Below are 25,829 nucleotides of genomic sequence, written 5' to 3' on the forward strand. Positions count from 1 at the left end.
AAATCAAATGAAAACATTTCAGCAATAAATACATCACATATAATAATCCATTTCATCCAGTGAAAGAAAAAACACACACAAACGTTTGCGAAAACAACAAAGAAAATTTACACAAGAAGGCAGCAGTGATGGCTACATTAAATAGGCTATTCGTGTGGAATTGGCAGTACTACACTATAGCAAACAAAGCAAAGCTGTGTTGGGTATGGTTTGAGAATAAAAAGTCGCATTTCTGAAGCCTCTGGCTCGCATATTTTAAAGTGCGCATCATGAACTTTTGAAGTTGCAAAACAAACACGTTGTACAAAGTTATCAATTACAAACATAAATCGCAACAAACCTCATGTCAGAGCTACAAAAATTAGCTTTACATTATCAAATATAAGTAATTATCCATAAAGTTGTGATTTTGTGGAAGACAGCTTTTTTTTTTTTGGTTGGAGTGACGTGTATGGGGAATACCCGTGGCTGTGCGGCGCGCGACATGGCAGAGGGGTCTTCCAGCCACGTCTCCATGGAAACTGGAAATTATAGGATATACATTTATTGGCAGAACCGAATTAGGCCTATCTCACATAAAAAATAATCTTTAGACGGTGCAACAAGTTGACAAAATAGACTTATTGTTAAAAATTTAACATGACTTATTTTTTTTTATGAAGAAATGTCTTTTTAAAAAAGAAAATACAGATAGACTGCAGGTATGATTGACACAGTTTACAAACTTTACACGGTTGGGAGGCTTGACGTCAGGCTATAATTACAATAATTTAGAAAGCCATAGCGTGCGGGTGGTGCGAGGGGAGCTTGAGTTCTGACAGGTCGTCTTCTTCGCTTGAGTGAAGCTCCATCGCTATTTCATCCGAATCACTGAAGTGGGAGTGCGGGGAAAACTCTCCGTCGCTCCGGGGGGACTCCTTCTTTCCCCCGCCTCCAAACTGCGAGCCCCCTGCTCGGGACGAGGGCGACGGTGAGGCCGAGCGCATCGTTTCTTCAACCCGACCGGAGAAAGGACTTTCTTCGAAGGAGGGTCGGAAAGGCATCCCGCCGATGTGCAGTAAGCTGCTGCCTGACACGGGCACCGCCGCCGCTGTCCTACAGCTGCTCCCGGAGAGGGACGTCATGTCCTGCATGTCCCGCGCCCCCTCGAGCCCCACCGAGGGCGAGAGCATAATGTCACACTTTGGCGAGGCGGCGCTGGAGTCGGAGGCGCCGGTATTGCTGCTGCTGCTGCTGCTTCCGGCGGAGGCCGGACCCTGGAGCAGATCAGCCAGGGCGTTAATGTAAATCTGCGCCATCTGCAGAGTTTCATATTTGGAGAGCTTCTTGTCGTTGTCAAACGCCGGGATGACGCTGCGCAGCTCGTCAAACGCGTGGTTCAGGCCGTGCATGCGCCTCCTCTCGCGAGCGTTGGCAGCCACCCTCCTCTGCTTCTGGACGCCGTTGGCCGGTTTGTTGGACGGGGCTCTCTGTCTCATGGACGCCTCCTCGTCGGACCCGGGGAGCGTGCCTTTCAGACGGCAAAGGTCTCTGACTTTGAGCGAGGAGGAGGAGGGGCTCTTGGCAGATTTTCTGAAGCTGGGGGGACTAGGGTGGCCCGAGGACCCCGGGGAGCCGCTCTCTGAAAGGTGAAAACACAAGTTTAACAACAGGCCTGATGGAACTTCAGAGACATGATCCTGCAGAAGCTCTTTGCTTTGTAATCAAGCAGAATCTCAATTGTTCAAAAATAACTAGCCGACTCATGTTTCCAACTTCTTTCGCAAACTAAATGACTTAATCGCGGCTGCAGGTAGTTGTGCATGCTGCGTTCGATGACTCGAAATACTCCCCAAACTTGTACCCATTTTCCAAACTCGTATGCATGCCTGCTGCGTCTCACCGTGGTAGGAGCCCGTGCTGGGACACGGCGAGTGCCGCAGGTAGTCGGGTGAAGTGGCGTGTGCCACGCAGGTGCCAGTAGCCGGAGCCAGCCAGGCGCGTGGGTCACTGCCGCTGTCCACGAGCCGGAGTCCAGCGTCGTAGCAGGAACCCCTAAACTGCTCCTTCCCACCCCTCTCCATCACTTTGGGTCTGCTGCATCCCTGCTGCGGTGAGACCAGGGACTCTCCATCCCGTGCGCCCTCGCTCCAGTCTTCCAATGTGAGGATATCCATCTTTCCCTAAAACTAATTCCTAACCAAATGAGGGGGGATAATAAAAAAAAAAAAAGTATTTGGAGTCTCGCACTGAGGCGTTGTCGCACTGTGTGGATATGACTGTCGCGTGCGGGACTCCTTCTCTGATGTCTCAAGGCGCCGCGTCGGTTTAAAAAGCGGCACGCGTCTGGAAGCCCCCCTCCTTGCGCAGGTCGCGTGTTGACGTCCAATGAGAAGCCTCGACAAAACCCGAGAGATGCGATTATGGCCCCCCGAAGTTAGCTTGTTTATGATAACGTTACGATTCAAGGGGGTGTTTAACGCAAAGGGAGGTAAGGGGAACCTCCCACCGGACGCACGTGCAGGTGATGACGATTTAAGGTGAGAAGCGTGGACGGCGCGAGACTACTGGGTCGGCGTGCTGCATCAGACATGACAGAGGAAGGAGAGAGGAGAAAGAGGGAGCTGGTGAGGCACTGGTACTTTTCATACTCCACGTATGGATTAAGAAGCAATAATCTTCCTCCTCCCAGAACTTCCCAATTCTGAAACACAGACTGAAGCCCACCACTCACAAAAACTAAACAGATTGGTCTTTTTTTTTTTTTTTTTAACATTTCAAATTTGATTTAAATTGACACTGTAGCACACACAGAAAAACGAAAGTTTTTAAGAATATGACAAACTTGTTCAAAAGACAACAGAAAATAATAAAACAAACAAAACAAATAAATGACCATTTTCGTTGCGTGGGGCTCGCGCGCTCATTGTCAATTCATTCATCCTAAGATCATCTCCAGTTTCCATTTTTCTTTTGTGGAGGGTCTAAAACCTTTTGATCCGGCTCTCGGAACGCCCTGTCGGTTAAAAAAAGAGCTTCACAGGGAATGGAAACTTGAGCGCTCCACACTGTTTCCGTGCTGACACTGGCTGCAAGTGGCGCGCGCTCTTATCTATACAGTGTACAAGTTGTGAAGGGGAAAGTGCACGCATGCGCGAGCACACTTTACAGTTAGGGGTGTTAGGCGTATATGCAGCCCCATTCTTTTTGGAGGGGGACTTGTCAATAAAACAACAATCCAAAATAAAAAAATGGAATTAAAATTTTTGGTCAACTCTAAATTGTCTTATTGTTTTGTATTGTTGACATACTTTGAATAGTTTGTTGTTTTCCCCCTAATCCTCAACAAAGTGAAATTTGCAAAGTTAAAATAAGTCAACTTTGAGCCGCCTTGTGCAATATACAGTTTAAGCTAAACTAAATCAAGTCCTCGATTTGTGCGTTTTTGCAGCCACATTTTTCCAAACTCACCCTCATAGAGTGATTTTAATGGCGATGCGACTTTACAAGCAAGACGCTCTCAGAGTGCCTCCTCTGGGTCGGATCTCAGTGTGGATGAATGAAAAGTTCAACTCATTATTCTCTTTAGCTGTTTTATTGACATTAATTCTGCAGCCAGATTTGATCCTCTGGTGGACCCATTTTGGCCCCCGAGGATTATGTTTGACGTATGGGATTATTGCCCCCCAAATCTTTCAGACAAATCACACTGTATAGGAACCACTCAGGTCTGATCGAACACAAACTGTGCCCAAGAATGAAAAAAGAGAAATGTTAATGACTAAACCCCTATTCACTGTTTTGTTGTTTACAGTAACATACCTTAGCCATTGCTAAGATGATTTAATGTTAATCCATCAACCATGAGGTGCCTCATCTTTATTTGTACTGAACGTACGATAGCCTGGTCCATTTTTAAATAGCCCGACAAATCACTAAAAACTTTGGATTTAAAGTTAAGCAGCGTGGATTACGATTCACACACCACATACGAGTGCTTTCGAAATTGTGGGAACGTGTAATCTGTGTGAAGAAATCCCATAATTTCAGAGATAACCCGACATCAATCTCTCCCATGTTTTATTCATGTATTCATCACGGGGACGTCTTGCGGGCGAGAGGTCTGGCGCCGAGCGCTCGCCCCCTCGTCCCACCTACAATCCCCCTGTCCAACGGGCCGGGCCGGGCTCCTGAAGCTACCGACAGGTTGGATATTGTAGCTGGCGATTATTAAAGTGTCGCGGCCACAATGGAGACTCTATGTTCCATTGGTCACGCCTGGGGGGCGCCTCCAGGGAGAGGGCTGGGCTCCCATTCCAATGCGCGAGGAGAGTCTGCGTGCTGCCCCTTCTCATTCCCATCTCCCGGGAGACCGGGGCGCGACGGGCACGAGGCTGGAGTGAGGGGTTTCAGACCCTCATTGTTCAAATCATTAAATCAATGAAGATGAAACTTTAATGAACTTCTGTATAATAACTCAAACTGGCAAACGTTTTGTTGTCGCTGGATAAGATAAAACACAGGCTACTGTGGATAATAAAAAAGATGGAAAAAAAGAAGTTGTGGACTATTTTGGACCTCTGGCTAAGTGTAATGATTTAGTAACTCCGGGGTTAACTTTTTGCACAGAGAAGTTATGTATGTTACAGTTTAATCACGGAATAATCACCTCCAGAGTGTACATTATGACTTGCTTTTATTATTATTGTAGGGGCATTTCTTTTCAGCTAAGATATGTGTTCATCTCTATGATTTTGGGGGGAATTAATGAGTTGTACTCCTCGAGATTATTTTGGACATCTAAGGTCAGGTAAATATTCGACCAACAAGCCTGAGGACAGAATCGTTTAAAGTTACAAAATCAAGACGACAACATTGATCTCGAAATGTGAACTTTGTGTCCCTCGTTCGTTCAAGTGAACTTTAAAGCCTTATCACAATCTGATACATTTACTACTTCTTTATGCTTTCAGTTTGCTACTTTTTGGTCGCATCTGACAGAAACACACCGACCACAAAGTGAAGCCGAGAGCTGAAACGGGGGCGCAGCTCTGGGAGCTCCATAGCGCCACTATCTGGATAAGGTGGCTCACTGCAATGCAATGCTCCAATGAACTTGACAGCAGTCTCCCCAGCAGTATATCTGTCCAGCTGTTAACAGCAGTATGCAAGCCTTTGAAGTGAGACACAAAAGCATAGTTCAGGCTTGAAGCTTTTTTTTTTTTTTTTATACACATAATATGATCTCACATCACCCAAATGCTTTAAAAATATTTGTACTTTTTCCTTGAGCATCATATCATGTCTTCTTCTTAAAGCTACTCCATGATGGATTGGAATTGGAAAAATGATTGCTTATGCAAAGATTAAAAAAAAAAAAAGAAAAAAAAAAAGCTTCTGCCTCAATCAATTTTGCTCATTTGTTCTGGATCAAGTGACACTTTGATTTTTTTTAAAAAGGTCAAAAATTACACTGTGACATGCGAACGAGCCACCCCACCCCCAGTCGTCATAGTTAAGAAGCAACGATAACAATGGATGTCTGCGATTTCACATGACTCTTAGACGTCAACAAACAACAACCAGTCGCCATCTGATGTTTCACAATGAACTCAAACGATCATGAAGTAAAAAGAACCACATCCTAAGTAGTCACAACTTCTCCAGCTTAAGATGATTATACTTACCTGTATCTGGATCGGTTTTAGCAGCATGACAATCGGCAACACTGCCTGAAATAAGGAGGGGAAAAAAAAGAATCTGGCACATTCACTGAAAGTCATGCCTGCTGCTTGTAATTGTGGTCGCTCTATTATTGCCGAAGCGACACGACGGGCATCACAGAGTTTTATTGTGTTTTCTACAAAGGTTGATTCTCTGGTAATTGACTGAAATGTCCCTTTAGGTGTTTTAAAAGTGTTGGAAGATAAACGCTGCCTTTCGTACTCCGAAATCTCAAAGTTTCATTTGAGGTGTGGATATTTTTCCCGCTATAAGATAGAATTGTGAACTTCTGCTGTGATCCACAACCAATACAATAAAATAAAAAGAAAATTTGGTAAGTCCAATCTGTGACTTCGCCAATAAATATGTCAATAAAGCAGTTTCAAAATGAAATGTGAGTGTAAATGAATTACAGTATATTCAATTAGTTTTACCATGTTTTCCATTCCAAAAATCATACTGGGAAAAGGCACCCCCCCCCCTCTCACCACGAGCACCATCTTTACTGCTGCTTCTACTCCGTAATTATGTCCCAGTGGGAAAACAGACACACACTTTGAAAACCACAGAAAAATCCTTGTGGCAATCATTCCTAATCTGTTCACAAATTTCTTTTTCGTGTTGAAGTCTTATCAGAGACAACAAATACTATCCCACTGTAGAAAACCTGTTTATTAGACAAATTATACACAGAAAGCTTCGCCACTTGTAACAGAGGCCCCAGTTTTGTTCGGTTTTTGAATAATATGCAACACATACAACAAAATAGGCCTATATTAAATACTGTACATCATAAATCTTTGAAAATTATCAAGTAAATCCTGTAGTTCTATGTATGAAATTAAAAATGTTAACAGATCGCAAAACAGCAAGTTTGTGCATGCTTTCTTTTTAGTGAACTTGCCACTTTTTGTTATTTAGCCAGCAAAATAATAGAATGTACTCCGGATGACATGAGAAAAGCAATAAAAGTGTGTTTCATGTTTACCATGGGCAGGACGTGGGGGAAAAAAAACCAAATGCAGTAATGTGACTGTTCAACTCAAAACTAAAGCTCAACATGATATACTCTTCTCTTTTTGTTAAACAAAAATAGCATCAACATGTAAAATATACATTTTTATAATGTCTCTTTCATTTATACTAAATAAAAAAATTTTAAACGTCTGTGTCCTATTTGTCATTCGATAGCCATACTGCAGCCTAATATAAGAAAAGAATGCCTAAGAATGCTTGCTTCAATACACTGTGGCTTGACTGAGTTCTCTACACACAACATTTTGCAGTTTTAGTTCTTAAAGATAACAAACTGAAAACTTGTCCTAAACAACTAACATTATCAATTATTAATACAGTGTTAGTGACAAAGGTTTGGTTCCATGTACCAACACGCCCACCCCCTTGAGCCACAAAGTATGTTATTAATGTACCGCTCCCATTCTCCACCCCAAAATGCACCTTAATGGTCTCATTTGAATTAATTGGCACTTTAAAAAAAAACTAAAAAAAAACAAGTTATACAGTACCCTTAAAAGAAGAGATATGAAACAGAAGGGTTTTGGATTTATCTCTTAAAAGGCAGCCGCTCGAATCTGATGGCCTCTTCAAGACATATTCGCATGACTTACAGCACAACCGCTGATTTGTTGCTCTTCAGTGTTTCCCAGTACCGGGTGGTGTTTTGGGTTTGACTGGAAGTTGGGAGGGTACAGCTATTTAGTCGACATATAAGGCCTGTACTGAAGATGCTGTTGCAATGGCTTCTCCTTAATGCAAAAAATCCACTCCATTTCACCACTTGAACCTGATAAGAAGTGATTCGTGAGCTTGAAAATGACATGAGATTACAGAATGAACTTTCGGCTTTTAAAAACACCCGGGCAATGGCAGCACTAAAATTAAGCAAAACAAAAGGAACTCAAAACGCAGAACCTTGAATGACTTAATGATGCAAAACCAGAGACTACAGCACTCATTTAGCAGTTTTTCAAAATTTGCTGAAAAGAAAAAAATAAACAATTAGACAGCTCAGAACAATGTCATTTTTTTGTACTTCCTGACCAAAACACATTCCACGCGTTAAAATCTTTTTTTTTTTTTTTTTTCTTCTCATAAACAAAATTCAATAAAAGACATATAATAAGCATAAGCTTCTTGAAGTCTTTCGGTTTGTCTTTTATGCTTTTTTTTTTTTTGATAAGTCTTTCAGCTGCTTTTTTTTTTTTTTATATCATCCCTTTTTTACCATACCTCTTGAGAGTCTGAATCAAGGATCTCACCTCCACTTGAAAAGCAGATAGCACAGTACAGGTGAGAAAAGAAAAGGTCAGATCTACATACAATCACTTACAGGTCTGTGGGCACTGGTACAGTGCAGTGGGATCGACAAAGAGTTAATGCGCATCAAAACGGTGAAACAGTTTCAGGCTGATGCACCCCAAAAAAAAAAAAAAATGGCAGAAGTAGTTTAAGGTCGATGCACCAAATTGGTGATTCTACAGTGTCATACTGTTGCGCTGTTGTCATGGCATTTCAACAGTTTTCAGATCGACGCACCGGGACCGTGTCAGCAACAGTTCAGCTATTTAGTCTTAGGTTCAGGTCAGGCCACTGTTTGGACACCATCTTGGCAATGATTACACATCGAGAACCCCCAGGTCGTGGTGAACCAACACCAGAGAAGCAAAAAACTTGAGTATGGACTCCCACAGAGTGAAAAGGCAGAGCAAAACTGGAGAAAAAGAGTCTTCCAATATTCACTGAGATTGGGGCCTTTTCTAAACACTACAAAGGACCAATGTCCATACTTCTTCCTCAGGGATACAGACAAAACCATATGTCCTATATTCCATCCCAAAAAAACAGCCCCATAATTGCTTATTAGTTAGAGCCCCTTGGGTTTGTTTCATGGCTAAGGAGTCCACCAGTCATCCACCAACGAGAGCACTGTAGCTAAGAATATAGAAGTATTTTCTGTTGTTGGACAAGTATAAACTAAACCCTCTGAGGGGGGGTTGGGACTGTAGGAGGAGTCATGTCATATCAGCAAATTTCCATTACACGAGGCAGTCCTCATGTTATGAAACAGAAAGAAGAAAAAATACCCCCTCTCACACATATCTCCCAAAATAATCCCCCAAAAAATCACAAGAACAACGACAATAAAGAAAAGGTTCAAGCCCCCACCCTCCCCATCCTATCCCTTTGAGCATCTCACCGGCATAGTTTGCAGGAGGATAGGGAATGCTCCAACAAACCTCCACCTCTTTCGTCTTCTCCACATACAAAACAGACACTCCAAGCAGAAACTGAAAACAGAAGGATTCCTATGTACACAGATCTCTGTCTTCTGACGTTTTAGGTTGGCCGCCACATATTCACTCTACCACCCTGTGACTGACATCAAACCACTCCACCACCTCCTTCTCCTCCCCCTACTCTTCCTCCCAAAACAACCATATCCTTAGGAACTCCTCATATGGAGGTGCCCCTGTCTGGATCATTGCCATATCCGAAGTTGGGCCCTGGACCTGTGGGTTGGTAGGGGATGGAGGACATTGTTTTAATTGGGCTGCGGAAGAAGCCACCATTGGGGGCCCTCTGCCTGAAAGGGCCAACACCACCAGTCCGATGGTCCTGGAGGCCCCCACCACCAACACCGCTACCGAAACCAGCAGAAAATCCAGCGGCGGCTTTGGCGGAGAGGCTACGGCTTAGGGTCTGGATCTGCTCGGGGATGAAGGTGGTGGTAGTGATGTGGGTGTTGCGGAAGTCGCTGATCTGCTCAAGTGCCTGGCGTGCAGCAGGCAGCGCATCCATGTCAAGGGGTGTTAAATCGACGGAAGAGGTGGAGAATTGCTTGTGGGGGCTTTCATCCTCGGTGCACAAGCTGTTAACCCGGCGGTGTAGGTGTTCCAGGTCGATCTCCTTATCGTCCTGCAGGTGGGGAGGGGAAGGCGGGAGGAGTAGAACGAAGAAGAGGAAGCAATGATGGTAAATGGGTGAAGATTAGATATGTTCACGGGAAGGGAAGCGAAAGGAAGATAGGAACACATGGTGAGAGGAAAGATGGTGAAAAGAAGAAGGGAAGGGGAGGAGATGGGAGAAAGATTCATTGCGTAAGAATGAGAGTCAGAGTAGAAATAAAAAGAAGAGAAAAGGATCCGAATGAAAAAGATGAAAGGATGAAAAAAAGAAAAAGAAAAAAGAACATTGTATGAAGAAAGCAATGAGAGAGAGGAAATAATAGAGGAAGCATAGCACAGATTTTGAAATAATGAATATGGGAGAAAAGCAGAGTAGGTGCAGAGAGGATACGGTTGGAAAAAGAGACCATAAATGAGGCGCATTTGTGTCCAGCAACAGGGATGTCATTCATCCAACCCAAAGAAATGGATAGGAGGAAGCATAGTGAAAGCAGTGGGAGGTTGTTGGACAAAGCAGACGATGGAAAATGAGGCCAGGATACCATGCAAACACAGACAAAGAATTTGGCACAGTCATAAAAAGAATATCCCAAATTGTAGTGATTGTTATTAGGTGGAGAAAATGGACGGGATACAACATGACAGTGATCAAATACATGTTTAACATCACAAAAAAGAACATGTGGGAGGACGGGGATGTGAGATAAAGTTGAGGAGGGCAAAAAGAGAGGAGGGGAGAGATGGAGGGAGGGATAGAGAAGCACACTCTGAGCGGCGGTCAGGATATCCAAAGAGATAAACATACACACACTTCTACAAGGTCTTTAAGGGGGTGCACAGAATCTGGAATACACACTGGACACACACTGCTGTCATGCTGTGTGCTCCGTGATTCCAGGGCGTTAGGTCTACTGGTGCAAGCGTTACCATACATTATCCACTATCGAACTTCATTTGCAACTTATGCTATGAAGAAAGTTCAAATGTTGTTCCAATTTCTTGTCAACAACATGCCATTATGGTCACTGTGTTTAATCAATTGACAGTGAGAGTGATATATTATTTCCAACTAAATTCATACATGGCCATAATCATCACAGTAGCTCTTTTAACCGAAAATGACATACTACAATGCATATAATTTAACTTAAACAGTGCTTAACAGTCTGAACAATCTTAGCAATTCCATCTAAAACATCACATACATTAAACTTAAGCTTCAAATTAACTGGTCGAATAAGTTAAATGAAACTTACACGGAATTACAAAAAGCATACATTATATGACAATACTAGTTGCATATAAATAGCTTATCCACATACTCTAAAGGATGGTAACACTCAGTGAGAGGTGTTTCATGCTTTCACTGCATAGGATGGTGGGGAGGGGGGTGATACAGGGGAGTTCAGCTTGCAAAGAATGAAGTGAGCATATAGAGAGGTGAGGGCTCAAGTGAACAGTAGGATTGGTAGAAGATGCCGGAGAGACTTATATATCTTTGCCGTGTCCACACATGTGTGCCACAGTGCTATCCTGGGTTCGAGGAAGGTAAGATACGGTTTTCAGGAAGGGTTTCAGAGGAGCAGGTGGAGGATATTGCAGGGTGTCACATTGAGGTGTTTCAGACATCATGGTGGGACGAGCCAGAAAGAGTCAAACTTGGGGTTTGGTGATTTGTGGGAGTCACTTTACTCGGGTGTGAAGAGGATTTTACTGACCGTGTCCTTTGGGTCTGGGGGCTCTGGAAGGGGCTCTGGCCCTACTGTCTGTGGCTCACAGGCAGAGGGGACGGGTGACGGTGCCCCCTGGTTACACTCTAAAAATGGGACAGCGGTGGAAAGGACAGGACGAGGGGGCGCTAATGTTTGATGTGAAACTATCATACACAGACTGTTTGAAGGAGGGGATATCGGAGGGGGAAAGTTGGTATTGACAGAGATGGAAGAAGGTGAAAGAAGAAGAGTGAATCACAAATGATCAGTCTGCTGTCTGTGAAAGGAGAAACTCCAGGGAGAGGGTAAAACGGATGTGAGGTGAGGACAGGTCAAAGGTTTTTTATGGGAGGGGAGGCAGGATTGCTTTGAGAGGTGGGGTATTCTCATCATTTCAATGCCTGCTGTATTACTGCTTAAGTTAACTTGGAGTCACTCAAATAAACTTAGAATGATGAAATAAAATATGTAAATCACTCCAAAAAACTAAATCTGCGTGTCTCTGAATTACTGTGTGATGAAAAGGCCTTATTTGGAGAACAAAGGCAAGTTAAAACCGAACTTGGGCTTTGATTGGACATCTTGCAAAAATATATATGTATCTTAAAATAAATACATCACAGCAGGCTTTTACATTTTCTGTTTTTATATAATATTACAAAACCTTTACCTCTCATTTTTTGGTAAAAGACTAAACCCCAACCGCCTCTTGATAGAGAAATGACTCCCTCTTATGGCAGCATGGTTTTATTGCACATACAGTAAACTGGCACCATGCCAGGTAAACACGTGTATTTAAAAAGAGGTCCTTTTAACTCTAGTGAAGAGATCTGCTGATATGAACAACAGAGTTTAAACTCTGCTCTCTGATGTTCATCATCCCTCTTGGGTATCATTCATAGACATTTCAATAAGCATCTATTTTGAAGCATTTCTAACAGTTATATCATTTAAAAATAAATCAATAAAAAAATCTCCTATTGTATGTATAACCTTGGAGTAGGTGGTGAAGTGGTGAAGGTGGTCATTCTCATTTTGGGGGTGAGCTCGGAAGGGTTGGTGGGTTCGTAGGAGTGTTGTACGATCAGGGCGCAGGGAATGTCGCAGCATGCTGGGGGCTGGTAATGGGTGGCGGTGGGGGCAGTGGTGTTGGCGGTGTTGGGGTTCTGGTTCAGGTTCTGACTGCCCAGCGCGAGGCGATGTTCGTTGGGGCTGTGAGGACAGGGATCGGCAGCTTGCCTGGCAGATGGGCCATCTGCCTGCGTCTGGTGTGAGTGTGTGATGTGCAAGATGGTGCACGCACGTGTGTGTGTGTGTGTGTGTGTGTGTGTGTGTGTGTGTGCGTTTGTGTGAGCAAAATACAGGTTTGGAAAAGGGAGAGAGACAGAAAGAGAGAGATGTGATAAAAGAGAGATGTGGAGTCATTTGTGTGTCATTTTTGTGTTCGTATGCATGCAAGTTAAGCGAGAAGAATAACGCAAGTTCAAAAACAAATTCCAAATAGACGCACAGGCAGACAGCCGCAGACAAAGGAGAGATGGGTGACGGACAAGATCAGGCAGATGGAGGAATGGAAAGGTGGAGGAGAGAGAAGTAAATTGGAGGGACAGATGGGTGGGGGGGGGTGAGCAAGAAGAAAGACATGGCAGTCAGTCAGCACACACAGTTAAGCAGGTCGCTCTGTGTCGTGTCCTCAGAGAGACATTCACACAGTCTTTATATACCTGGAAAGGGGAGATGTTTAAATGCCATTTTGTATTGCTCTCTCCCTCTCTCTCCCCCTCGCCCGCTACACCCCTCAACACAGAGTACTTATCTACAAAAACAAAACAAAAAGGCAATATGAGAGCTTTGAGCCACAGTGACACAGATCATCGTGTAGAGTTAGAACGAGTAGAGCGGCAACCCTCTTTTCAAACCGCAAAGTTAAATAAAAAAAATTAAAAAAAGTGGGGGTTGTACTTCGTTGTTTGTACCAAAGGTGCTGATACACGAAGGGAGTGCCAGCTCTTTTCGTGCTAAACCTACATGGATTATATGAAATATCAAGACATGGTCAAAACCACAGATGTTACCGTTATGGAAGAGTTCTGACAATGGCTAATAAATGTTATGTTACTTTGAGTTTTGAATTTTGGGACTGAATTCATTGACAGAACTCTTTCATACAAACTTCAGATCCAACATATATATATATATATATAGGCCAAAAAAGAGAAAAGCAATACGAACACCCTGCTATGAATGAAATGTGCTTTGGACACTCATTTGGAAATACTCTCAAGACTTCTTAAACAAAAAGTGTTAAATGCACAAGTTGATCAATTTTTCATTAGCTTTACAGTGTCAGCATTTACAAACACACCCACCCATATTACCCTCCCAAAATGAGTTCAGATGCTTCTTTGTATAGTCAAAGTGTTGTTGTGTACAGGGAGATGACTGATAAAAAAAACAACTTTGTAAAATCCATTTTTATGTGTACCAAAGGAAAATAAAGTCCAGATATAAGAAGTACAGTAATAAAAGCACAGTGAACGATCCCAAGATAACGGGAATAACTTGCAAGGGAAGCTGTTAATACACAGTTGCCCTTTATTATGTCTACATAGTGTTCTTGTTAAATGTGCTCAGTCATGAAACGGTTTTTACCGCTGCTTATCTACAACAAGCCGGCATGGTGATGTGTCTATGTGTACTCGTCTTCAATTACATGACCCTAACAGAAATACTGAGAAGCACGCGGTTTACACCCAGAAGAAGCAGAGTAACAGCCATTCCAAAACATAGAACTTCAGCACAGACACAAACACTGACGGACAGCCCACAATCAGAAGCATTTAAAACACACCATTGCAGCAAACAGTATGAATGTAGAGGCATATTTAGACATGTACAGCACGTGGTAATGCATGTTTTAGTTCAGAGGCAGAGACACAGAGACACAGACACAGCTTTTAGAAGTCAAACAGTGGATTTTAGGGTTGTCATGTATAGAGAAGGCACATATAGATGAATGTATGCTGAAAGTGGACATCTTTCTTTTTACAATTGAACAGATGAATATACTTGTGACAGTGATTTTGAGTGAGTTACATCCATCTTAGGTAGTGCATGTGTTTACTGAAAGCCAGATGCTGAAGGAGGAACAGGCATGAAGTGAACTTCCCCAACGCATGAAGGGTGTTTAAAAACAAACTGGAGAAATATAGTATGACATGATGTGTCTGACACATAGTTCAAACATTCATTATGTTGATGCAAACCTGACAAGATGGAAGAGACAAGCTACATGTATGCATGCAAGTGCGTGGGCAAGTGAGTGTATTTGTGTGCACGTCCATGTCCAGGAGGAAGGTGAAAATAGGGATTCTGCTGTGAATGACGTGTGTTTTTTAGATTCAAAAAATGATTACATCCCGTTTTATAAACATTTTACCAATGGTGCTTTTTCATGGGGGAAATTAAGGTTGTAGTGAGAAATCATTGTGTACATGCACGGTAATCCGCAGGTCTTGTTCAACGAACAGCTGTAACGAAAGAGACACAACTGATAATCCCAATGGCAAATTCAGTTTACCAGTGCACCCATTCGATTTTATGTTTACGCTCTTTCTGAATTTTTTTTTAAAAATCACTGAATCACTGGGTGATTGATTGATTGATTGCGCTAAATGATCAACAAACACTACGCCTTCCTTAGGCAGAGTAACTCCCTGTGCTGAAACAAGATTAGAAGCTGTTCCAATGCCAATTCTGCACTTCCAGTCCATCTTCCTGGTGCCAATGCGTTGAATTAAGCCAAGTTTTCTAGGCCCACGCGTATAGACTAGGTCACCACACGTCGCTTACTCACTTTATGTGAAACTTGGGAAAATGCACATAATCCACATGATCTTGGCCCTGTGTCATGGTCTTCTAGGCAGTTTTAAAGTTCTCTGTGACAGTAAGATGAAGGCCAACGAGTTTCTCATTTAAGCTGACAGAGAGGGGAAGCATCGGGTGGAGTTAATTATAAGCTTTATGGTTTGCTTCACTTTATTAATTCAACTTTAGGAAGTCGGATGTCTTGAAACACACTGGACTTACTCCATTGGCCATGGCTGAGGCCAAATTGCATGCACGGGCAGAGATTTCCCCAGTCGATAAATTGAAACATATGCAATTTATCTAATTAGTTGCTTTGAAGTTGACTTAAAGTTGTCTTCTTTCCTCCACTGAGTCAGGACATGCAGCAGTGCTCCCAGCTTGACTCGCTCTCTTGTTCTCTTCTCAGAAATCAGCTTTGCAGCTGGTTGCTCGTTGAACACATTCTGGTGATTTCATATCAGAGTATGGCATGCCCACTGTTCTTACATATATTATGGCAGGGGTAGTTTAGTGAGAAGTCAATGTCTTAGCCGGATTATAAAAGTTGATCAGGTTATCTATTTTTCAATTGAATACAACATGTAAAAAGTACCTTTTTTAGGCTACAAATGTTATTTAAGAAGACTGCTCACACTAGAAGGTGATGGGAAATGTCAATAGGAAATAATGGTGAGCTTATATTCACGTATGTTGCACACTTGACGGTGTCTTCTTAAAGCTGCTTATGTTGTTTCAACACTTTGTGATGGTGCAGAGGAGAGTGGAGAGTCCACATTCTGTCTGCTTCTCACCTTTGCACACCTGGCCAATGACTATGTGAAGTTGCCTTGTTCGAGAAAGGAAGTCGAGTGGAAAGATTTAGAAAGTTACACTCTCCACTGCAACCCCCACCTCTCCAGATCTGATGTGGGAAAGGTGTTGGTGTGAACTCTCAGACGCTGTTGGATGATCAGACGGGCACTTTGTTTGAAGCAGACTGGCTCCTTAAGGTTCAGTGGTTGCACTTAGCAAACCTTGAGCTACACCAACAGCAGGGCGAAGGATACATGTCAGGGGTCAACCTTCAAAACCAATCACGGCTGACTGAGCCAATCACATTTTCACCATGGAAGCACCGGCAGAGCTATTCTCATAACTTTGGATTAATATTAGATATCATTTGTTTGTTGCCCGCTGCTGCAGCGCAAACACTTGGGTTTGATTTGGGTTTGATTTGTCTCAACGTAGCAAATGTTGATGCACTAAATGTAAACGAAGTGAAAAACAATCATTTGTGACTTCCAAATCAATACAAGTGATTGCTCAGATCTACAAAGAGAATCAAAGACTACTACCATTTAAAACCCCGCTGTCCCTCCTATTCACCGGCGTGACCGCACTCCTGCGCTCAGCCTGGGGTTGATTCCACTGGCTGCTCTCGGTGGCTAATGAGGATGGCAGGGGGCGGGCGTGTTTGTTTGTGTTGCAGCTGAACCACACTGTGCTTAAGATGACTTTTGAGTTCAACTGGAGGCTTGGTGTCATTGTGGCTGCTCAGTGGTTGACATGACTACTGGTCTGAATGACAGATTAAAGCCGGTAACGGAGCAGGGTGCTGAAGGTAGGGGGTATCTGGTGTGTGCCGTGTGCGCTGAAAAAGAAGGTGCTCGACTATAAATAAGGAGCAACTGGCAGCCGGATAGATGCTTATGTCGCATGTGTTACAACATATAATCCAGAGCCAATGAATCATAATTTATTATTATATTACCAGCCAACAAGTCTTGAGAAAGCACACCCCTCCCTGACCCCCCCAAAAAGATAATGCTTGGAGGCCAAGAGGTTTACAATCTATATTCCAGTTATCTCTGTCGTACTTCACATGATAAGTGATAATTGAATATGTTTCATTTGATTTACAAATGTAATTAGATGGTCGAAAGGAGAATTACCGGCATACGTATCAAAGAAACTAAACAATGCTTAAGCAGATTGGACTGCAGTCAACTTGTAAATGTTGCTCCACTCTCACTGCAGCTTGTAGTCAGTTTAATGGCACATTATTCATGACGCATGGAGAACGTGCACTTGGCAAAATTGAGTGACAAGAGAGGAGTCCTCCCATGACCCTAAAAAGCACCTGTTTGTGCATTCACCACACCAATACTCGCCTCTTCATAGCACAACTTAAACTGATCCCGTTTCTAAAAAATGAAATGAGCCAACATGGGGGTGCAAATGAAATTAAACAACTAAATAGAACAATGAGCAAACAGCCTAAAGGGTGTGTGATTAACAGGCTGGTGCTGGTCTGTTCCAGGCGGTTGCAGGTGGAATGTCAGACTGTAGGAAACAAAGCTTTGTGAAACTTCGAAGTACTTTGTTTAACTGGGAGTCTGTGTGCACTGCAGTGATCACAGCTGATGAGACACATTATTCATGTTACAAACCTGCAAGGAATAACAGTTAATTGGAGATCTTGCTTTTTAAAATGTATGCTCTCGTTGCCAAAATGAAGTCAATGTCGACAGGGAAGTGTGCGTATACCAGCTGTAGTATTGTAGTAACAGTGTCAGTTCATTAGATAATTTGAGACTCATGATCTCTAGAAATGTCATGCCGAAGCTTTCCTCTGGATTATGTTCCAGATGACTGCTGCAGTTGATATTTGAGCAACACGATCTGTCATCACATCATCTTGGGCACATCCTCACAATTTTCACTCCCCTTCTTTTGGTTGAATTTTCAAATTTATTCTCTCCAGAACTTCAGATTAATATGATGCCAAGGATTAGGGAAATGAGACCGGCTTTCTATCACTTATTTTCTGGGAGCCAGACTCATGGAGATACGTTCAAATAAAGACAAACCAAATTTATGAACTGGGCAACATTGTTCCTCTTCGACCACATTTTGGTAGCAAGGCATCATATTACAGCATTCGAAACGCTTTCCTAGCAATTTGAAGTATGTCGGTTTTCTACAACAACAAAAAGATCAGCGGTAAGCTGAAAAAAATATTTTCCAATGACTCTCTTAGGTCAATTTTCACAAGTTAACCTTAACCTGTCTTTCTCAAATTGCTCCTGCAAAAGTGGAAAAAAAGCAATTGTTTGAGGCTGTGGTAAATTAGCATTTTTTTTTCTTTCCTTTTAACAAAAAAATTCATCTGCCTCGGTGTAATTTGTTATCGACCCATAAATAATGAACTCCAAACAAAAAGTGAAAACATTATTTTGCACATAATTGTGTTTCCTGAGTTCATCAGTGACATGTTTTGCATACGAAATACTGCAGTTCAACAGTAGTGATTAAAAGAAATTACATAAGCACATTTCACTTTAGGTTTTGGTAAAAAAAGAGCATTTGGCATGGGAATTATGAAGTCAAAAGTCTTGTCCTCTGATAGGTAAACCATGGTTAGTATTGGGGGGAAAAAAACCCATTTTATCTTGTACAATACACTGATAGAAAACCAAGCACATGGTGCCATTTGGGTTTCTCTTTGACCATAATATGGTGGTGCAAACAAAGCTAACACATAACAACAGGCTGCAGGGATCCTGCGCGAGAAAGACGTTGCCAGAGTCAATTTGATTGCTTCAAATGATATCCCTGCTGAGGTGATCAACCGCACATACCCCTGATTGGGTATTTCACAGGGTGCTGCTGCTAATTTATAAGGTGGAGTGTTGCCACTGTTTTGGAGAGAGTGTCGGTATAAATATCCAGGTTTAATACGGTGAGTCAGTGCTTGTGCCTTGGTCTGCAGCATTCCAACAAGCCCTCGGGCTGTTTTTGTATTCTGCTTTTAACGCTGCCAGTGTCCTCTTTTCTAAAAAGAATATTAACGCTGCAGAAAAAAAGAAAAATAAGTGGCTGATTACCCTGTTGACACAGACACATTTGCAAAACTTTATATTAATCATAACCGTCAAAAAAAAGAATTTAGAAAACTTCCCCAAAAAAAGGGATTTTCCAGGACATTAGGACGAAGAGGATACTGAATGCTTTATGGGATCAAAGAATCAAATTAAAGATTAAATGTAGAATAAATCTAGTGTTTATGATCAGGGGCGTGATGCTGTATTGTCAGTGCGTATGAAGATCTATACAAAGCAAACACGCTATTTGACTGTCAGTACATAGAGCATCTCTAACCCATTCATAGTATGCAAACGTGTACCAAACACTCCTGTGTGTGTGTGTGTGTGTGTGTGTGTGTGTGTGTGTGTGTGTGTGTGTGTGTGTGTGTGTGTGTGTGTGTGTGTGTGTGTGTGTGTGTGTGTGCGTGTGTGTGATGTGCACACGTCAACTCAGACCATTAATTATGAGATAAGATGCAATGCTGGATATCGTATTGGGCAAACCCAAGAATTGATAACATGATAATGAGGATTAAGAAAGACCATCACATGAGTGCAAAAATTCCTGCTCCTTTCAATTAAGTTGAATTAAAGTTGCTGCTTGATTCAGTTTACCTTCACATTCAATTTGCTTTTGGCAGAGAAAATCACTTTGGTTAATCATTTTGATCATTTGATGGTAACTTTCATTACTCTGACAATTAGAATTAATAACATGACAGGATGCTGTATAAAGCCGACAGTCCTATTAGGATTGTGTTCGTAGATGAAGGTGAAAATAATTCAAGGTTCTCTGGGCTTTTGAAAACATCAAAGACCTATCCGACCTTTCTTTCTCTCGATGTTAGTGTAGGCTTTTAATAAATATAAAAGTATACTCTATACGCACACACACAATTCTTTGAAAGCAATCAGTGAAAGTTATTCGAAAGCTCATAAAGGACCTCTAGGATACCTTTTGACTGAAAGTGCAAAAGCCCGGCAGCAAATATGGCTCCAGTGTGTGTCCTATGAAGAGTGTATTGCTGATGTTTGTTTGTGTGCAAATATGATGAAGACACAGTCGGCACAGAAGGTTTCGACAGTTCAATATGTTTTCAGTGTCACGTCGCCTCCAGCACAAAAAGTTTTGGTTCATGTGTCTATCACTCCCGTGTCCTGACTTTGTGGAAATAGTATTAACCACAAAGTCTAGACTTGGTGTTACACTGTTTTCCCCTTGACTCAGCTAGACATGTACCTAAACCCATCATCCAAGCCATCAATATCAATTCTCTCTGACTTTACTGCAGTTTTTCTTACCTTGATCCTTCAATTCTCCCCTTGCTTTCCCCATTAAACATTTTCCTTCTCTGTCACCACATAAAAAAAGAGCGAGGATGTATTGAAGGACTGGTACGTGTCTCTCTGTACCCCATTGCTTTTATTTTCAGCCACCCATCCATCTCCCTACCTCCTTGGAGGGGACCCTGGATCCCTTCCTTCGTGACCACCAGCTTTCCACCATGGCAATGAGGCAGGAGAGCACCACACCAGCAGCTAGGACGCAGAAGACGCCAGCGAAGCTGTGGATATCGAGGGCGTTGCCATGCTGTCTTGTCTGCACCGAGCTGTACAGGTCACAGGGGCTGTCCTTGGGCCACCACTTGAGCTTGAGTATGTCCATGTCCCCATTCTGTTGGAGTTCCAAGATTCTAGGGAACAGGCAAAGCAGACACACATGCGATCACATACCAACACAAACGACACAATCTTATCTTACATGTCATGCAAAAGCTCAAAGTCTGCTATTTGAAAACAAGAAATTTGCCAAACCTTTGGTATTCAAATCTGGAATATGTCAACGCAATCAGAAGTAAGTTCATGATTTAAAAAAAAAAAAAAAAAAGCAAACTTGCATGACTACATAAGCACCAAGCCCGAAGCAACATTCAGAGTAAGAGCAATTAAGTAATTTATGGTGTCTGAGGGCTTTTTTCTTTTTTTCCAAATGATTACAGAGTGCAAACAATTCTTACCCATTCAAACATAATCATCGAAAATGAAATATTTGCCGGAGTCAATTGCACACAACCTGACAACACTGCAGCTGTTCCTGCAGCTGCCATGACTCCTCTCCTCCATTTGAGGGCAGTGTTTGCTAGATGAAAATCCCCCCCTGATCCCTGACAACCATATTGGGCTGTCAAACTCATTATGGCTAACATTAATATGTTTTGCAGCACCGCGCAAGTGCACTGCCACAATGTCATTATGCAGCCTAGCTTTAGTCCCGCGATTGATGGCTTCAGAGAGGATACAGCTCAGAGGTTGATGGGGTCCCTCTGTTAGCCTTCAGCTTATTATTTAACTGGGTCGTTCGTTTTAGTTTGGAGGAGAGCCACACACACACACACACACACACACACACACACACACACACACACACACACACACACACACACACACACACACACACACACACACACACACACACACACACACACACACACACACACACACACACACACACACACACACACACACGTGTGGATACTTAACAGACGTTCTGGCATGGAGTACAGGGGAGAATATGAGAGGGGAAAGAGAGATAAAGACAAAAAAAAAAAAAGGCACAGAGAAAATATGCATAAACGTCCCTCAAAGAACCTGCATGCGCAAACACAAAAACAAATACACCATAGATAAAGTAAGCCGTTACACCGACAAGACACCAGCGAGGCAGATCACACCTTCAGACTTGCACAAAATCATGAACTTGACAGAAAGCATCCCCAAGTAAACTTCACCAGTATTCAAGCATGTGCGGATCAAGACAGATGTTTGCAATTATCCGAGCAACTTCTTGGGGGCAAACGTTCGCGCAGTTTCAATGACAACATGAATGATGTGCTCATCTTTCATCTTTCTATTTTTTTCTCGTGAGGAACTCACAACAGGAACACAAATCTATCAAAAACAAATGCAAAGGAACCCTGCATTTGATCAATTTCGATAACCCCAACAGACTCAGTACATCTTATTATAGACGTACTTTTACCAGAACCTTTTACCAGAAACTGAGACTGACTCTAAACAAATGAAATCAAGCTGATCTGCACTGATAACAGATGGAGCAATGGCCGCACCACGCTCTCCTTATTCCTCTACAGTCATGAAGAAGTGACTGTGCGGAAACCCATGATCACATAATGAACTGATCCAGCATATGATCTTTTATTTAGCAGTGCAGGGGGCCTTTTCCCCTCTCAAACGTGCTGTTAACTTACTTTTAGGCCGTGTCGATGTATAACACTGTAGCTTTGCCTCTGAAACTGTTTCCTGATTAACCACTCTGTGCACCCTCTGGGCTCTAGTGCCGACTGCTGAAGGAGCAACAGCCCCAAAACACTTTCCTTGGTTCATGTCGCTGAATTGCAAATTGACTGGCCTTTGATTGTGGTGTGGAACACCGCCTGTGATTATTTCATGTTTTGACTGAACAAGAACTGTCCGAGGAAACAAAGATACAAAGAGAAAAGCCGTGTGACAATTTTTACATGTACAGGCCATTGAGCTCAAGCTTCTTTGTCATGCTTGTCTTGTCCAAAATAAAGACGTAAATCAAACAGATATTCTAGGGATATAAACAATAAGACGGATGAAGGACATCATCTGCATAGTATACACAATACTAACTCCACAACCAATATTTCTGTTGTCTGGAAATCAATTATCAGGGAATTTTCTTGAGAGAGCTTCAGGGTATCAATAGTTCTCATCAAGTGTTATAAAGCATCTCAATAGGTTTCAAGGCTTGACATTAGGTATTTTTCTCCTGACCTTTCTTCTTTGAAAGCATTCAGAGGTTGACTTGATGGATATTCGATAATACTGTAGCCTCAACTGATATATTGCTAATCTGGTTGTCTCAAATTTTCTGATGGAGACCAATATTTAACACTTCTCACCATTATGACTCTTGATTTCCACACATCCGGATGATCACCTCATCCATCAACCATCAATATATTCTCTTGAAACATTTTCACAGATTGCGAAGAGTCATCAAAGTGAGTTTTGGCACAATTCATAGGAGTTTTAAAGCTTTTCTGGCTGAAAATTTGTCTTTTCCCACTCTCCCGCAGGTATCACATTTGCTCAGTGTCTTCCAGACGGTGGAGTCGTTACCAAAAAATTAAGACATCTACCAAATTCATCTCATTGGACGGTTTCCTCAGATCACTGCTCTCGGGGAGGTTGGCCATTTGTGAGCAGGTCAAACATTGTTACAGGCCGTCTTCAGTCTCAGTGTCTCTCACTATATGGCCTGTAATGTACCCCTCCATTAAAATCAGACTTGTGAACCTTTCCAGACCGGTAGATTTCAATCACATCCATCCTTATCGCCTTTAGAATTTCTCTTGTTTTTGGCTCTGTGCTTCTGGGAGGGAACTTATATCGACTAGTGGATTTAAGTGATAATTTGATTTATCAGAAAGGAGGCCAAAGTGTGTCCATCAAACTGCAATCAGATATCAAAAGCAGCTTGTTACATGTTTGGAATTCAGTAGCTTAGTGGTTGTTTACTCAAGGGCAGTTACTTCTGTAATATTGATTACAGTTTCCTTTGAGTCATTTTTTATTTTAAAGATCTGACATATATTATATTTTTCATGGCACTTTTTTTTCAGAGCTGAATAAAAGTCATAGTTTAATACAACAGAACAGAATTTTATAAACAGCTGTTGCAGATACGTACTCTGCATACTGCTTTAACATTTAGCCACTAATTTAACCTTGTTATCTGGTTATGAATTCATATTCAGTGATTCAGCAGTGATTGTTGCTGTTAAAGCTGCTACAACAAGTCATATTATTTTTTTCGTATTAGAATTATTATTTTTCAAGCGTGTTAATGTGATATCTGTTACTGTGGAAATACGGGTCATACACACGTATCTGAGTTATTGTTGGAGATATGTGTCGTGTATCAAGCAAAAATTTATTTCACTTGTTTTGACCTTGAGCATTGAGCAAACTTTTACTTACTCGCTACCCAGAGTTGTTCTGTCACCTCAAAAATATTAAGTTTCTAGTGTTGGGGCTGATCAATGATTCTAAATGTTTGATTGTTTGTTTCTCTGTCCAGGGTTTGGGATCAGGTCCACCACATGGTGATCCTGTACTTGGATGGGATAGATGTCTTGAAACAAGTTTCTCCAGAGTCATCATACCCTTTTGTTCAAAAGGATACTGTTATGATTCACACGGGCATCTAGTCTATCCCGGTGTAACAAGAAGAAAAAATATCAGGTACATATCAATGATCATTTCTAAAAAAGTCTCAACTGACGATACCAGCGACTCAATATGGTTACTGAACTTGAACTTGAACGAAAGACACAACAACAACAACCTTCAGGTAAGACTCAGTGCGAAACCAGATACATTCAAACAGCACATTTACAGATTTGTTTGTCGTCGATGAGAGTATCAGCAAATAATATCAGCGTTTGTGAGAGCTAAAAAGAAAAGTTCTCTCCGCCCCTCGGAAAGCGCCGGGGCTTTCATACTGTACTGACCTTTTCATCTGCCACTCTGACAACAGATGCTTCACACACAGCCACACGCAAACAAGGCTGAACTCTGACAGACGGCTTCAGAGGAAGACAGATTACGCACAGGCTAATGAGATAGAATAAGAGCAATCCCCACCTATCAAAAAGAAAAAGAAAAAGAAAAAGAAAAAAAAGAAAAGACAGGCAATGTTTTTGTGAAAATATTTCTCCTTTTGTTTTGGGGGGGGGGGGGGGGGTGGTCTGGAATTTAACCATCTTCTAAAGATTTATTTTCCATAGCTCTTGACTTCTCGTGTCTATCAAACAGCGAGGCAGGCTTTGTGTTTGAAGTTGCTGTCTGTTATCGCCACTCGTGTGTTGACTGTTCTTGTTTGTCACAAAAGCGATGTCACACAGATTTCGTGTGGCACTTTCCAAGCGGTAATAGGCAGTGGCATTTACTTTCACATTTGTGAACACATGCGCCGCAGCTGTCTTTGTGACAAAATACTGCAAAAGGTTTATACGTTTGACATTTCAAAGAAAATAACATTATTAAGACGGGAAAAGGTGATTATCATTGCTTTCTTTGCGGAGAGAAACCTCCTTCTAAATGCTGGTGTGATTTTAAAAACGATGCTGTTGTGTGTTGAGGCCGCTGGTTGTGTTCATTTTCTGATATGATGATAAAAATCTATGCAGAGACTCATTCAGCTTCAACCTTTTCCTATCAAAAAGACGCCAAGTGAAACAGAAAACAGTAAAATGCCTTCCCACTCAGCTTGATCAAAGATTGAATAAATCAAAACAAAAGCAGAAATTGCAAGAGAAGGCGTCTGGAAATTTCAGAGGAATTAGGTTGTGACTATGTGACTGAGCTGCATGTTTCCCCTGGGTCTCTGGGTGAGGATAGAACAAAACACTTTTGAGATTCAGGACAGCGTGTCTCCTCCTGCCCCTCAATTATGACCCTGTCTGCCCGTGGAGCTCATCATCCATCATTCTGCACTAATTGGTCTATCAGACTTGTGCAAAGGCTGCTTCCCCGATAGGGCCTTGAATCAAACTGTAACACTGACATGCACTCAAACATATATACTGTCTACTTTTTCACTTAGCTTACATTTATCTCAATGAAGTGTAATCTGCTTTCATCCTGCCCAAGGATGGGCAGACAAAAAGATGTGACTCGGCAGTCTTTGAACACTTGAGAGGAGAGATATTATGACGGTG

The 25,829-nt window shown here is 42.2% G+C and overlaps 2 protein-coding genes across 2 annotated transcripts in view; both read right to left on the reverse strand.

Annotated features, from left to right (window-relative positions):
• Positions 1 to 770: 770 nt before the first annotated feature.
• atoh1a (atonal bHLH transcription factor 1a) lies at positions 771 to 2,156 on the reverse strand (the record flags this gene model as incomplete). Its single annotated transcript, XM_080466547.1, has 2 exons — positions 771 to 1,621; positions 1,883 to 2,156. The coding sequence occupies 2 exons, from the start codon at positions 2,154 to 2,156 to the stop codon at positions 771 to 773; spliced, it is 1,125 nt and encodes a 374-aa protein (XP_080322673.1).
• A 7,021-nt stretch (positions 2,157 to 9,177) lies between these two features.
• grid2 (glutamate receptor, ionotropic, delta 2) overlaps positions 9,178 to 25,829 on the reverse strand; it is a gene marked incomplete at both ends in the record, with an annotated part of 512,472 nt that continues 495,820 nt past the window's right edge. The window contains 2 exons of the mRNA XM_080467951.1: positions 9,178 to 9,639; positions 20,510 to 20,750. Coding sequence (XP_080324077.1) covers positions 9,178 to 9,639; positions 20,510 to 20,750 — 703 coding nt within the window. The remainder of the gene's footprint in view (positions 9,640 to 20,509; positions 20,751 to 25,829) is intronic.

The sequence above is a fragment of the Lipophrys pholis genome (assembly GCF_963383615.2).
Source record: "Lipophrys pholis genome assembly, chromosome: 7".
In the NCBI taxonomy this organism is placed as follows: Eukaryota; Metazoa; Chordata; class Actinopteri; order Blenniiformes; family Blenniidae; genus Lipophrys; species Lipophrys pholis.